The sequence below is a fragment of the Babylonia areolata genome, chromosome 31 (assembly GCF_041734735.1).
Source record: "Babylonia areolata isolate BAREFJ2019XMU chromosome 31, ASM4173473v1, whole genome shotgun sequence".
NCBI classification, from domain to species: Eukaryota; Metazoa; Mollusca; class Gastropoda; order Neogastropoda; family Buccinidae; genus Babylonia; species Babylonia areolata.
Genome location: NC_134906.1, coordinates 30599803 through 30614293, shown reverse-complemented (window position 1 = coordinate 30614293; position 14491 = coordinate 30599803). Strand labels below are relative to the sequence as shown.

The 14491-nt window shown below is 44.2% G+C and overlaps 1 protein-coding gene across 4 annotated transcripts in view; it reads right to left on the bottom strand.

Annotated features, from left to right (window-relative positions):
* LOC143276195 (transient receptor potential cation channel subfamily V member 5-like) overlaps positions 1 to 14491 on the bottom strand; it is a 70912-nt gene that overhangs the window by 46655 nt on the left and 9766 nt on the right. For 3 of the 4 annotated variants that reach the window (XR_013053517.1, XM_076580635.1, XM_076580637.1), the window contains exons 3-6: positions 13088 to 13277; positions 10092 to 10245; positions 9282 to 9299; positions 1206 to 1307 (exon numbers count right to left, since the gene is read on the bottom strand). Coding sequence is in view for 3 of the 4 variants with exons in the window: in XM_076580635.1 (XP_076436750.1) it covers positions 1206 to 1307; positions 9282 to 9299; positions 10092 to 10245; positions 13088 to 13277 (464 nt within the window). In the remaining variant the exon portion in view is untranslated. The remainder of the gene's footprint in view (positions 1 to 1205; positions 1308 to 9281; positions 9300 to 10091; positions 10246 to 13087; positions 13278 to 14491) is intronic. The other variant, XM_076580636.1, reaches the window with a different exon arrangement.

Sequence of the window (14491 nt, the reverse complement as noted above, 5' to 3'; positions counted from 1 at the left end):
CACAACACAGCAACACACAACACAACCCCACACTACACAACACAGCAACACACACCACAACCCCACACTACACAACACACAACACAACCCCACACTACACAACACAGCAACACACAACACAACCCCACACTACACAACACAGCAACACACTACACAACCCCACACTACACAACACAGCAACACACACCACAACCCCACACTACACAACACACAACACAACCCCACACTACACAACACAGCAACACACACCACAACCCCACACTACACAACACAGCAACACACAACACAACCCCACACTACACAACACAGCAACACACTACACAATCCCACACTACACAACACACACCACAACCCCACACTACACAACACAGCAACACAACCCCACACTACACAACACACAACACAACCCCACACTACACAACACACAACACAACCCCACACTACACAACACACAACACAACCCCACACTACACAACACAGCAACACACTACACAACCCCACACTACACAACACACAACACAACCCCACACTACACAACACACAACACAACCCCACACTACACAACACACTACACAACCCCATACTACACAACACAGCAACACAACCCCACACTACACAACACACAACACAACCCCACACTACACAACACACAACACAACCCCACACTACACAACACACAACACAACCCCACACTACACAACACAGCAACACAACCCCATACTACACAACACAGCAACACACAACACAACCCCACACTACACAACACAGCAACACAACACAATCCCACACTACACAACACAGCAACACACAACACAATCCCACACTACACAACACAGCAACACAACCCCACACTACACAACACACAACACAATCCCACACTACACAACACAGCAACACAACCCCACACTACACACCACAATCCCACACTACACAACACAGCAACACAACCCCACACTACACAACACAACCCCACACTACACAACACACAACACAACCCCACACTACACAACACAGCAACACACAACACAACCCCACACTACACAACACAGCAACACACAACACAACCCCACACTACACAACACAGCAACACACAACACAACCCCACACTACACAACACAGCAACACACAACACAACCCCACACTACACACACCACAACCCCACACTACACACCACAACCCCACACAACACAACACAGCCCACGTACATCTTTCCTGCCAAGTTTGGCGGCCAGTGTGAGGGGGGTCAGTGCCTGCTGATTCTTGATGTCCAGCCGTGCTCCGCTGGTCACCAGCAGGTCGAACATACTCTGCACACACACACACACACACACACACACACACACACACACACACACACACACACACACCACACACCACACACACACACACCACACACACACACATACACACCACCGTCACTCAGATCAACAACACTTTTCATGTGCACCTTGATCACCCACCCATTAAACCTGGACACTATGGGGCTGTACTTTACAATACACTACCTCTACATGTCATGTACGCCCCCCCCCCCTCCTGCTCCCCCCCCCCCACATCCCCCCACACACACACTGTCTCTCTCTCGACGAAACTGATCGAGAAGAGAGAGAGAGAGAGAGAGAGAGAGAGAGAGAGAGAGAGAGAGAGAGAGAGAGGGGGGGGGGGCACTGAACACAAAGATTTTAATGACTTTGGCCAACAGCCCTTATCATAACAGATGCAAACAAAACACATTTCTGATAAAATCTGACAAGACATAACTGTTACATATGGATGGTGAATACCAATATCAACTCTGCACTCAACTCGTATCCACCCCTGCCTGTCCTTGGTTTCCCACCCCGAGCCCTCAACATATACATCTTCACGTTCACAACACATCTTCACGTTCACATTCCTCTTCACATGATCATTACAAGCACATACAGACGTGCCGTTACCGTACAAAGGATTGTTTTGTTAAACAGGACACCAGGAACATCAACAAAGGGCACATAACTTAAAGCACAATAACTATTTGATATGAATGAAATTACTGACATTTTGTGAATAGCCACGACTCTGAAGAGAGACAGAGAGAGGGAGAGAGAGAGGGGGGGGGGAGAGATTGGGAGAGAGAAAGGGGGTGTGGACGGAGGGAGAGGAAGTGAGGGAAAGATGGGAGAGAGAGAGAGAGAGAGAGAGAGAGAGAGAGAGAGAGAGAGAAAGAGATAGAGAGAGTAGAGAGAGAGACAGACAGAGACAGAGACAGAACACCAACCACTGAATAGTTAATTAATTTAATCTTAGGCCAACACCCCTGTCAAGACAAGTGTAATCAAAGTACATTTGATTTGAAGGAGAGAGAGAGAGAGAGAGAGAGAGAGAGAGAGAGAGAGAGAGAGAGAGAGAGAGAGACAGAGACAGAGAGACAGAGAGAAAGAGAGAGAGAGAGATGCTCTTTTGTTACTGATATTTGAACTCTAATAAGATGCAATAAATTGCTTATTCAATATGGCGAGTATTACAATAATGCTTTCCAAATAATTATAGAATTATCATATGGAATCGATTTCTATTTAAATGGGGGAAATAACTATTCATCAAATGTTGATCATAAGAAACGTACACTTCGGAGAGACCTACATATCACAATACAAACGTATACGATATGTATGTATGTATGTATGTACGTATATATGCATGTATCTCTCTCTCTCTCTCTCTCTCTCTCTCTCTCTATATATATATATATATATATATATATAAAATTTATATTAAAAATTCATTGTTAATATCCAAAACACTGATTATGTGCAATAATTGTCATATCATCCAAAACACTGATTATATGCAATAATTGTCATATCATCCAAAAACACTGATTATGTGCAATAATTGTCATATCATCCAAAAACACTGATTATGTGCAATAATTGTCATATCATCCAAAACACTGATTATGTCCAATAATTGTCATATCATCCAAAAACACTGATTATGTGCAATAATTGTCATATCATCCAAAACACTGATTATGTGCAATAATTGTCATATCATCCAAAACACTGATTATATGCAATAATTGTCATATCAAACCAGGACTATAAAACCATGGTCTTTACCATAGAACAGGCTGTTTATAAGACAAACACACAAATTATTTCTTTGTTATAAGACAGCTTCACAATTCCTTGACGTATCAAGTTATATGTGTTATATAATGTTCGTATTACATCGCAATTGTTTTGCTCATATAAGAACACACACACACACAAAGACACACACACACACACACAATATATATATATATATACATATATATATACATACAAGAAACACTGTTACTATCATTATTATCATTTTATCATTATCATCATTACTATCATTATTATGATTTGTAGCAGTAGTAGTAGTTGCAGCAGTAGTCATAGTAGAAGTAGTAGTACTATAGTTATCACGGGATTAAACTGATGGACAGAACAGAGACGACCATATAGTTGTGAAGCCTCATTGCAGCGATTCTTTGTCAATTCAACACAGTTCCTTCAGCATGCTACTGTAATCATAGGCCTGGTGTGTCAGACACTAATCTGACGTGTACATATGATCGTCCGTCCTTTCCTTATCCCACTCTTTGAATCAATCAAGGTAATGCAATGCTGGAAAATGTTTACAAACGTACGACAAAAATGGCATAATATGCAAAATGTGATAAAAATATAAGCTTCTGCACGCACGCTTGAGCTCACTCATGTGTGTGTGTTTTTGTTGTTATCTTTTTTCACATTTTTTTAGCGACGTATATATATATATATATATATATATATATATATATATATATATATATATATATATATATATATATATATAACCGAGGAACAACAACAACACATACGTGAATGAGAACAGGCCTCATTGCAGCGATTCAAGTTGACTCAACATCGGAGTGTCAGCACAAAGTCCTAATCACTGGCCCGTTTCCTCCAGAGTTAGTGTGGTACTGCATTCAACAGTCACAACGAACGACAACATGCACAACACTACCAGTTCCACCCCATCCCACCAACCATAGTGAAGTAAGTCTCTCACCTTTACACATTGTTTAACTGTAAACTGGTGTTGTGATGATATCATGATTTATCATTCCCCCTTTGTCATTGTTTTGATAAAGTCAGTATTGCTCGATCTTCCCGTTCTCACCTTAACACATTGTTTAACTATAAACTGGTGTTGTGATGATATCATGATTTATCATCCCCCTTTGTCATTGTTTTGATAAAGTCAGTATTGCTCGATCTTCCCGTTCTCACCTTAACACATTGTTTAACTATAAACTGGTGTTGTGATGATCATGATTTATCATCCCCCTTTGTCATTGTTTTGATAAAGTCAGTATTGCTCGATCTTCCCGTTCTCACCTTAACACATTGTTTAACTATAAACTGGTGTTGTGATGATATCATGATTTATCATCCCCCTTTGTCACTGTTTTGATAAAGTCAGCATTGCTTGATCTTCCCGTTCTCACCTTAACACATTGTTTAACTATAAACTGGTGTTGTGATGATATGATTTATCATTCCCCTTTTGTCATTGTTTTGATAAAGTCAGTATTGCTTGATCTTCCCGTTTTAACGACTTTTGTTCCGATGAAATCACCAATAACCATTTTTGGTACTATGATATTGTGTCGTTCAGATAAAATCATGATTTATTGGTGTCTCATTTCAACAACGGTGTGTTAATGTTTTAATCAAATCAAATAAAGATGATCAACATATACATACACAAACAGACACACGTGCACGTGCGCACGAGCTCGCTCAAGTGCAATTTAAGAACACTATTGACCTTTCATTACTGACATAATGATGATTCAGATATCCCTAGACTCTTTGTCTAGACTTTTCAGACAAGCCTCATTGCAGCGATTCAAATTTGCTCAACACAGACGTATCAGCAAAATAAACATGTAATCATTGGCCCGTCCTTGCAGTTTTTGAAAACTTGATTGATGTCTGCAAACTTTGTGCACAACAAAATGTCATGAGTGCTGAAAGCTTTTAGATAGAGACATGCATCTCCCAATAACCTGCATACCAACACACACACACACACACACACATACACACACACACACACACACATGCTCATGCAGTTTCAAAAGTGTTTTACCTATTACTATCATTATTCAAACCAGACCAAAATGAATAGCTTGACATACTGTCCAGACAAGCCTCACTAAATTTCCTCAACACGGATCATCAGCTGGATTAACATGTAATCACTGACCCGTTTGTCTTAATTTACCGGGATCTCGCCAGCTTCGTCTTTTGTGAAGCACCATGACTCCCAACATAGGAGGACAAGTGCTGTGTGATCAACGCAAAGGGAAATCATTTACAGCTCAGTCTTTGGAGAAGGACTATGACTCTCAGACTGGGAGACAAGACTGCACTGTCTCTTAGTGCTGCAGCCTTCGGGGCTAGTTGACCTTTGGGAATCATCCCAACACCGACTGCCCAAGAGCCCTCTTGGCCAAAAGCGTGGGGTTATGTAACTTGGGCAAAACAGTCTCCACTGTAATCAAATTCCAGCCCAGATATGCAGGCAGCACTTGCCTCCTCTGTTCTGATGGTCGTAGTCGGACACGACTGACTATCCTTCACTACTGACGTGACCAAAATGAATGACTTGATAGACTGCCTGTCCAGATAGGCCTCATTACATTTCGTCGCGACAGATGGTCAGCTGGATTAACATGTAATCACTGACCTGTCTTACTTTCCATGATCTTCACCAGGGCAGTGTCACTACTGACGTGACCAAAATGAATGACTTGATAGACTGCCTGTCCAGATAGGCCTCATTACATTTCGTCACGACAGATGGTCAGCTGCATTAACATGTAATCACTGACCTGTCTTACTTTCCATGATCTTCACCAGGGCAGTGTCACTACTGACGTGACCAAAATGAATGACTTGATAGAGTGCCTGTCCAGATAGGCCTCATTACATTTCGTCACGACAGATGGTCAGCTGCATTAACATGTAATCACTGACCTGTCTTACTTTCCATGATCTTCACCAGGGCAGTGTCACTACTGTCTGTGTTTCTGACACCATTCTAACTGTGCTCAAAAGTTAGAGGTCAAAAGCTCCGACAGTCTTGCAGGGGTCGTGGGGGTTGTGAATCCATATTCACTGTGTCTGGGGCTCGGCATATATACATATATATATATGTACGCGCGTGTGTGCGCGCATGTGTGCGCGTGCTTGTGTGTGTGTGTATGTGCGCGCGCGCGCGCGCGCGCGTGTGTGTGTGTGTGTGTGTGTGTGTGTGCGTGCGTGCACGTGCGCGCATGTAATGTGAGTATGTGCACAGGTCTTGTTTTCCATTTATCCAAAGGACAGGTGGAGGCGTGAGATAAAAGGAAAGGTTATCAGCACAGTATGATAACACTGGTGACTGTGCACCACACAACATCAACAACAACACCTTTCTCTCTCCACACAGGTACACACCTTAGTACGGTGCTGTTGTAATCACTCTGCACCACACAACAACAACAACAACAACAACACCTTTCTCTCTCCACACAGGTACACACCTTAGTACAGTACTGTTGTAATCACTGTGCACCACACAACAACAACAACAACAACACCTTTCTCTCTCCACACAGGTACACACCTTAGTACAGTACTGTTGTAATCACTCTGCACCACACAACAACAACAACAACAGCACCTTTCTCTCTTCACACAGGTACACACCTTAGTACAGTGCTGTTGTAATCACTCTGCACCACACAACAACAACAACAACAACACCTTTCTCTCTCCACACAGGTACACACCTTAGTACAGTGCTGTTGTAATCACTCTGCACCACACAACAACAACAACACCTTTCTCTCTCCACACAGGTACACACCTTAGTACAGTGCTGTTGTAATCACTCTGCACCACACAACAACAACATTCTCTCTCCACACAGGTACACACCTTAGTACAGTGCTGTTGTAATCACTCTGCACCACACAACAACAACATTCTCTCTCCACACAGGTACACACCTTAGTACAGTGCTGTTGTAATCACTCTGCACCACACAACAACAACAACAACAACACCTTTCTCTCTCCAACAGGTACACACCTTAGTACAGTGCTGTTGTAATCACTCTGCACCACACAACAACAACAACACCTTTCTCTCTCCACACAGGTACACACCTTAGTACAGTGCTGTTGTAATCACTCTGCACCACACAACAACAACAACAACACCTTTCTCTCTCCAACAGGTACACACCTTAGTACAGTGCTGTTGTAATCACTCTGCACCACACAACAACAACAACAACACCTTTCTCTCTCCACACAGGTACACACCTTAGTACAGTACTGTTGTAATCACTGTGCACCACACAACAACAACAACAACAACAACACCTTTCTCTCTCCACACAGGTACACACCATTGGTACAGAGCTGCTGTAATCATCGTGTTCCAGTCAGCCTGTGCACAGATAAATACAGGTACGCATACGTAAAGGAAAGCTATTTTCTAATATAGAGACACAGCCATAAGCTATGTGGGGACACAGCCATAAGCTATGTGGGGACACAGCCATAAGCTATGTGGGGACACAGCCATAGCCATAAGCTATGTGGGGACACAGCCATAAGCTATGTGGGGACACAGCCATACATAAAAGGGGTGGATGTGTCAGACCGGGGTAGATGGAGCAGAATGGGGTGGATGTGTCAGACTGGGGTAGATGGAGCAGAAAGGGGTGGATGTGTCAGACTGGGGTAGATGGAGCAGAAAGGGGTGGATGTGTCAGACTGGGGTAGATGGATCAGAAAATGGTGGATGTGTCAGACTGGGGTGGATGGATCAGAAAATGGTGGATGTGTCAGACTGGGGTGGATGGAGCAGAAAGGGGTGGATGTGTCACACTGGGGTGGATGGATCAGAAAGGGGTGGATGTGTCAGACTGGGGTGGATGGAGCAGAAAGGGGTGGATGTGTCAGACTGGGGTGGATGGAGCAGAAAGGGGTGGATGTCAGATTGGGGTGAATGGAGCAGAAAGGGGTGGATGTGTCAGACTGGGGTGGATGGAGCAGAAAGGGGTGGATGTCAGACTGGGGTGGATGGAGCAGAAAGGGGTGGATGTGTCAGACTGGGGTGGATGGAGCAGAAAGGGGTGGATGTGTCAGACTGGGGTGGATGGATCAGAAAGGGGTGGATGTCAGACTGGGGTGGATGGAGCAGAAAGGGGTGGATGTGTCACACTGGGGTGGATGGAGCAGAAAGGGGTGGATGTGTCACACTGGGGTGGATGGAGCAGAAAGGGGTGGATGTGTCAGACTGGGGTGGATGGAGCAGAAAGGGGTGGATGTGTCATACTGGTGGATGGAGCAGAAAGGGGTGGATGTCAGACTGGGGTGGATGGAGCAGAAAGGGGTGGATGTGTCAGACTGGGGTGGATGGAGCAGAAAGTGGTGGATGTCAGACTGGGGTGGATGGAGCAGAAAGGGGTGGATGTCAGACTGGGGTGGATGGAGCAGAAAGGGGTGGATGTCAGACTGGGGTGGATGGAGCAGAAAGGGGTGGATGTCAGACTGGGGTGGATGGAGCAGAAAGGGGTGGATGTCAGACTGGGGTGGATGGATCAGAAAGGGGTGGATGTCAAACTGGGGTGGATGGAGCAGAAAGGGGTGGATGTCAGACTGGGGTGGATGGAGCAGAAAGGGGTGGATGTGTCAGACTGGGGTGGATGGAGCAGAAAGGGGTGGATGTCAGACTGGGGTGGATGGAGCAGAAAGGGGTGGATGTGTCAGACTGGGGTGGATGGAGCAGAAAGGGGTGGATGTCAGACTGGGGTGGATGGAGCAGAAAGGGGTGGATGTCAGACTGGGGTGGGAGAGGATGATGGATGGATGGAGGGCAGACGCTGGTACAACATACGATACACAAAACAGTAACTAACCAAACAAAAGTGCTGTTTTCAAGCCTTCCAAGCATTACTGTGAGAGCAAAAACAGCTCAACGACTGTCTAACGACTCAGCCCACCGCAGGGTAGCAAGCTAGCTAGCGAGAAAATAAATGAACAAAAAAACCCCAAAAAACAAACAAACAAAAACTTAAAGGAAACAAACATATAAACCAATTAACAGAAAACACACGCCTCCCAGCCCGCACAATGTCGATGTAGGCACAGGGCAGAACATGTCCATTCAGCCTGACTGACAGTCTACAGGGATTACTGTGTAGAAAATGCAAACCTTTTCCTGTGAGGCAGTCTGGTGACAAACACGAGGCATGACATGATGATCAAAGTGAAGAAAAGTCAGTTATACTGAGCACAAACCAGTTATACATCAAGAGTACTGCAACACTCAGAATCACAATCAGCCGAGTTCAACTTGATTGACTGTGGACAGATATCTCTGTGAACGCATGGAATATGAGGTGAAAACCCGATTTCATGGGACAGCTATATATAGCAGTCAACACAAGATTTGAATTGTGTGGACTGTCTGATGCAGTTCAGCATTTACTTTCGACTGTCAAACACACACACACACACACACACACACACACACACACACACACACTCTCTCTCTCTCTCTTGCTTGCATATACAATTTTTTTTCCCTACCCTCGACTAATATCACTTATAGTGAAAAGACGTTAAACTAAAGAATGAACACACACACACACACACACACACACACACACACACGTGCGCATCCACATAAACACCCACCCACCGATCGACACACAAACTACACACACACACACACACACACACATCTACACATACACACACAAATACACACATCCACACCCACCCACACACAGACACACACACACTCAAAACATCACACACACACACAAACACAGAGACACAGAGACACACACACAAACACACACACACCCACACACACAGACACACACACACACATACACACACAAACACACACACAAACACACACACACACACAAACACACACACGCACACGCACACACACACACACACACACACAAACACACACACAAACACACACACAGACACAGACACACACACACACCTTCCTGTTGTGGATGACCAACATGTGCAGGGCAGTGTTACCGTTGCTGTCCTGAGCATTGGGGTCAGCTCCCTTGGCCAGCAGGAGCCGGACACACTCCTCCTGACCCAGACAGGCCGCGAAGCTTAGGGGGTACTCCCCCAGGTAAATGTACCTGAAGGTAGCATCAACACATTGGTAAATGTACCTGAAGGTAGCATCAACACACAGTTAAATGTACATGAAGGTGTCATCAACATACAGGTAAATTTACCTGAAGGTAGCATCAACACAGGCAAATGTACCTGAAAGTGTCATCGACACACAGGTAAATGTACCTGAAGATAGCATCAACACCACAGGTAAATGTACCTGAAGATAGCATCAACACACAGGTAAATGTACCTGAATGTAGCATCAACACAAGGTAGATGTATCTCAAGGTATCATCAACACATAGGCAAATGCACCTGAAGGTAGCATGAACACACAGGTAATTGTTCCTGAAGGTAGCATCAAAACACAGGTAAATGTATCTGAAGGTACCACAAACACGCCCTTTAGATTCTGCCGCCAAAATCAGCGGGTACTCCCTAAGGCAAATGTACCTGAAGGTATCTTCAATACACAAGTAAATGTACCTGAAAGTATCATCAACACACAAGTAAATGTACCTGAAGGTATCACAAACACATCCTTTATTCTCTGTCGCTAAATTCAGCGGGTATTCCCCCAGGTGAATGTACCCGGTACCCTGAGACATGATCAACACACCTTTTATTGTTTTGTCTGCCGCGAAGCTCAAGGGGTACTCCCCCAGGTAAATATACCTGAAGGTAGGACAATCACACCCTGGTGTTACACAGGTACAATCAATGAGTATTGATACTACTACTACTACTAACAGAAGAAGAAGAAGAAGAGGAAGTCCCCCCAGTGAAAGGCTGTCCACTGACTGAGATCATAGTTTACAGGTCAGGATGTCAGTCACCATTGGACATCTTCCTCGTGAGGTCATCATTATCACTTTGGTCAGAATAAATGACTTAACTGAATTAGGAAATGCATTTCAATCTGATCACCAAGGTTTAGCAGATAACAGGTTAAAGAAATACATTCATTAGCTGTTTCAGTTTCTCAAGGAGACGTTACTGCGTTCGGACAAATCCATATACGCTACACAACATCTGCTGAGCAGATGCCCGACTGCAGCATAACCCAACGCGCTTGTCAGGCCTTGAGTGCATGCTGTTATATTTGTGTACCTATCAGAGTGGATTTATTTTTACATCATTTTGCCAGAGGACAACACTCTTGTTGCCATGGGTTCTTTTTCAGTGCGCCAAGTGCGTGCTGCACACGGGACCTCGGTTTATCGTCTCACCCGAAAGACTAGACGCTCAGTTTGATTTACCAGTCAAACTTGGGAGAAAGGGTGAGAGCGGGATTCGAACCCACACCTTCACGGACTGTCTGTATTGGCAGCTGAGCGTCTTAACCATTCTGCCACCTTCCTTGATGTGGATACTTATATAGCGCCTATCCTCGGTCAGAGACCAAGCTCTAAGCGCTTTACATACACGGGGACATTTGCACCACAGGCTGCCAACCTGGGTAGAGCCGACTGACGGCTGCCACTGGGCGCTCATCATTCGTTTCCTGTGTCATTCAATCAGGTTTCAGACGCACACGCGTACACACTCACACAGCCATGTAACATTTTACGTGTATGACCGTTCTTGTTTATTTATCCCGCCTTGTAGGCAGCCATACTCCGTTTTCGGGGGCGTGCATGCTGGGTATATTCTTGTTTCCATAACCCACCGAATGCTGACATGGATTACAGGATCTTTAACATGCGTATTTGATCTTCTGCGTGCGCATACACACGAAGGGGGTTCAGGCACTAGCAGGTCTGCACATATATTGACCTGGAAGATCGGAAAAATCTCCACCCTTTACCCACCAGGTGCACCGAGATTGGAAACCGGGACCCTCAGATTGAACGTCCAGTGCTTTAACCATTCGGCTATTGCACCCTCCCACAAGAGACAAGATGTTAAAGAAACATTCCCTCCCACAAGAGACGAGGTTAAAGAAACATTCCCTCCCACAAGAGACGAGGTTAAAGAAACATTCACTCCCACAAGAGACAAGAGGTTAAAGAAACATTCACTCCCACAAGAGACAAGAGGTTAAAGAAACATTCACTCCCACAAGAGACAAGAGGTTAAAGAAACATTCACTCCCACAAGAGACAAGAGGTTAAAGAAACATTCCCTCCCACAAGAGACAAGAGGTTAAAGAAACATTCACTCCCACAGAGCGACAAGAGGTTAAAGAAACATTCACTCCCACAAGAGACAAGAGGTTAAAGAAACATTCCCTCCCACAAGAGACAAGAGGTTAAAGAAACATTCACTCCCACAGAGCGACAAGAGGTTAAAGAAACATTCCCTCCCACAAGAGACAAGAGGTTAAAGAAACATTCCCTCCCACAAGAGACAAGAGGTTAAAGAAACATTCCCTCCCACAAGAGACAAGAGGTTAAAGAAACATTCCCTCCCACAAGAGACAAGAGGTTAAAGAAACATTCCCTCCCACAAGAGACAAGAGGTTAAAGAAACATTCCCTCCCACAAGAGACAAGAGGTTAAAGAAACATTCACTCCCACAAGAGACAAGAGGTTAAAGAAACATTCCCTCCCACAAGAGACAAGAGGTTAAAGAAACATTCCCTCCCACAAGAGACAAGAGGTTAAAGAAACATTCACTCCCACAGAGCGACAAGAGGTTAAAGAAACATTCACTCCCACAGAGCGACAAGAGGTTAAAGAAACATTCACTCCCACAAGAGACAAGAGGTTAAAGAAACATTCACTCCCACAAGAGACAAGAGGTTAAAGAAACATTCACTCCCACAGAGCGACAAGAGGTTAAAGAAACATTCACTCCCACAAGAGACAAGAGGTTAAAGAAACATTCACTCCCACAGAGCGACAAGAGCCGTGCACTGACCCGTCGTAGTTGGTCTTGGGGTTGACCACCACCATCTCGCTCTCCATGCGGTCAGTGCGCGACTCTTTCTGGTCTTCGGGGCAGAAGAAGTTGCCACATGCCCGGATGTTGAAGTCTGCCCCGTGATCCAACAGGAACTTGACCATGGCCGGGTCTTCGTTCACTATGGCCAGGTGCAGCACTGTCTCACCTGCAGTCAATGGCAATGATTGGTGTACTCATTTCAAACTAGTATACCAATTAAAAACTGGAATACCAATTAGAAACATTATAGCGAAAGTGAAACAATGATTCATTTCATGAATGGCAAATTTCAATTTGGTATACTGGTTACAAGCTGGAACTGGGATACCAATTACAAACATTACAATAAATGTGAAACAATCATTATGAATGGCAAATTTCAAATTGGTATACCAATTACAAACTGCAATACTAATTACAAACATAACAGCGAATGTGAACAATTGACTTACAAATGTGTAATCGGCATACCAATTGCAAACTGGAATACCATTTACAGACATTAAAGCGAAAGTGAATGAGTGAATTACGAATTTCGTATTTGTATTTGTATTTCTTTTTATCACAACAGATTTCTCTGCGTGAAATTCGGGCTGTTTTCCCCAGGGAGAGCGCGTCGCTACACTACAGCGCCACCCATTTTTTTGTATTTTTTCCTGCGTGCAGTTTTATTTGTTTTCCCTATCGAAGTGGATTTTTCTACAGAATTTTGCCAGGAACAACCCTTTTGTTGCCGTGGGTTCTTTTACGTGCGCTAAGTGCATGCTGCACATGGGACCTCGGTTCATCGTCTCATCCGAATGACTAGCGTCCAGACCACCACTCAAGGTCTAGTGGAGGGGGAGAAAATATCGGCGGCTGAGCCGTGATTCGAACCAGCGCGCTCAGATTCTCTTGCTTCCTAGGCGGACGCGTTACCTCTAGGCCATCACTCCACTTTCAAACTGGTATAAAAAAAAAAATTACTAACTGGAATACCAACTGTCAACATTGAAATAAAAATGTGAATAATTAAATTACAACTTCCGATTTGAAAAAAGTTATTGCGAATCAGGACACCAATTAAAAACTTGCATTCAAATTTCCATTAAAACTAGAAATAAAGGAAGAATGAAAAGATAAATAATCAGACTTGTTTTCAATGTTGCCTGAACACAAAGGTTAAATAAGACAGTCCTTTCCTCTTTTCTGTGCAACCCACTTTGTCCTTTTCTGCCTGTGTCGAAACTAGCCTTCTGACAAACCTTTATTTTCAGTGATTGTGTTGTTTGTGCGGATCACACAGATTGAAGAGAACAGCCAGGACAGAAACATCCAGCCGTCTTCTTTTCCATATATCTTTATTTTACCATAGCTGTTGGTTCTGTCTCTTTTATTCTA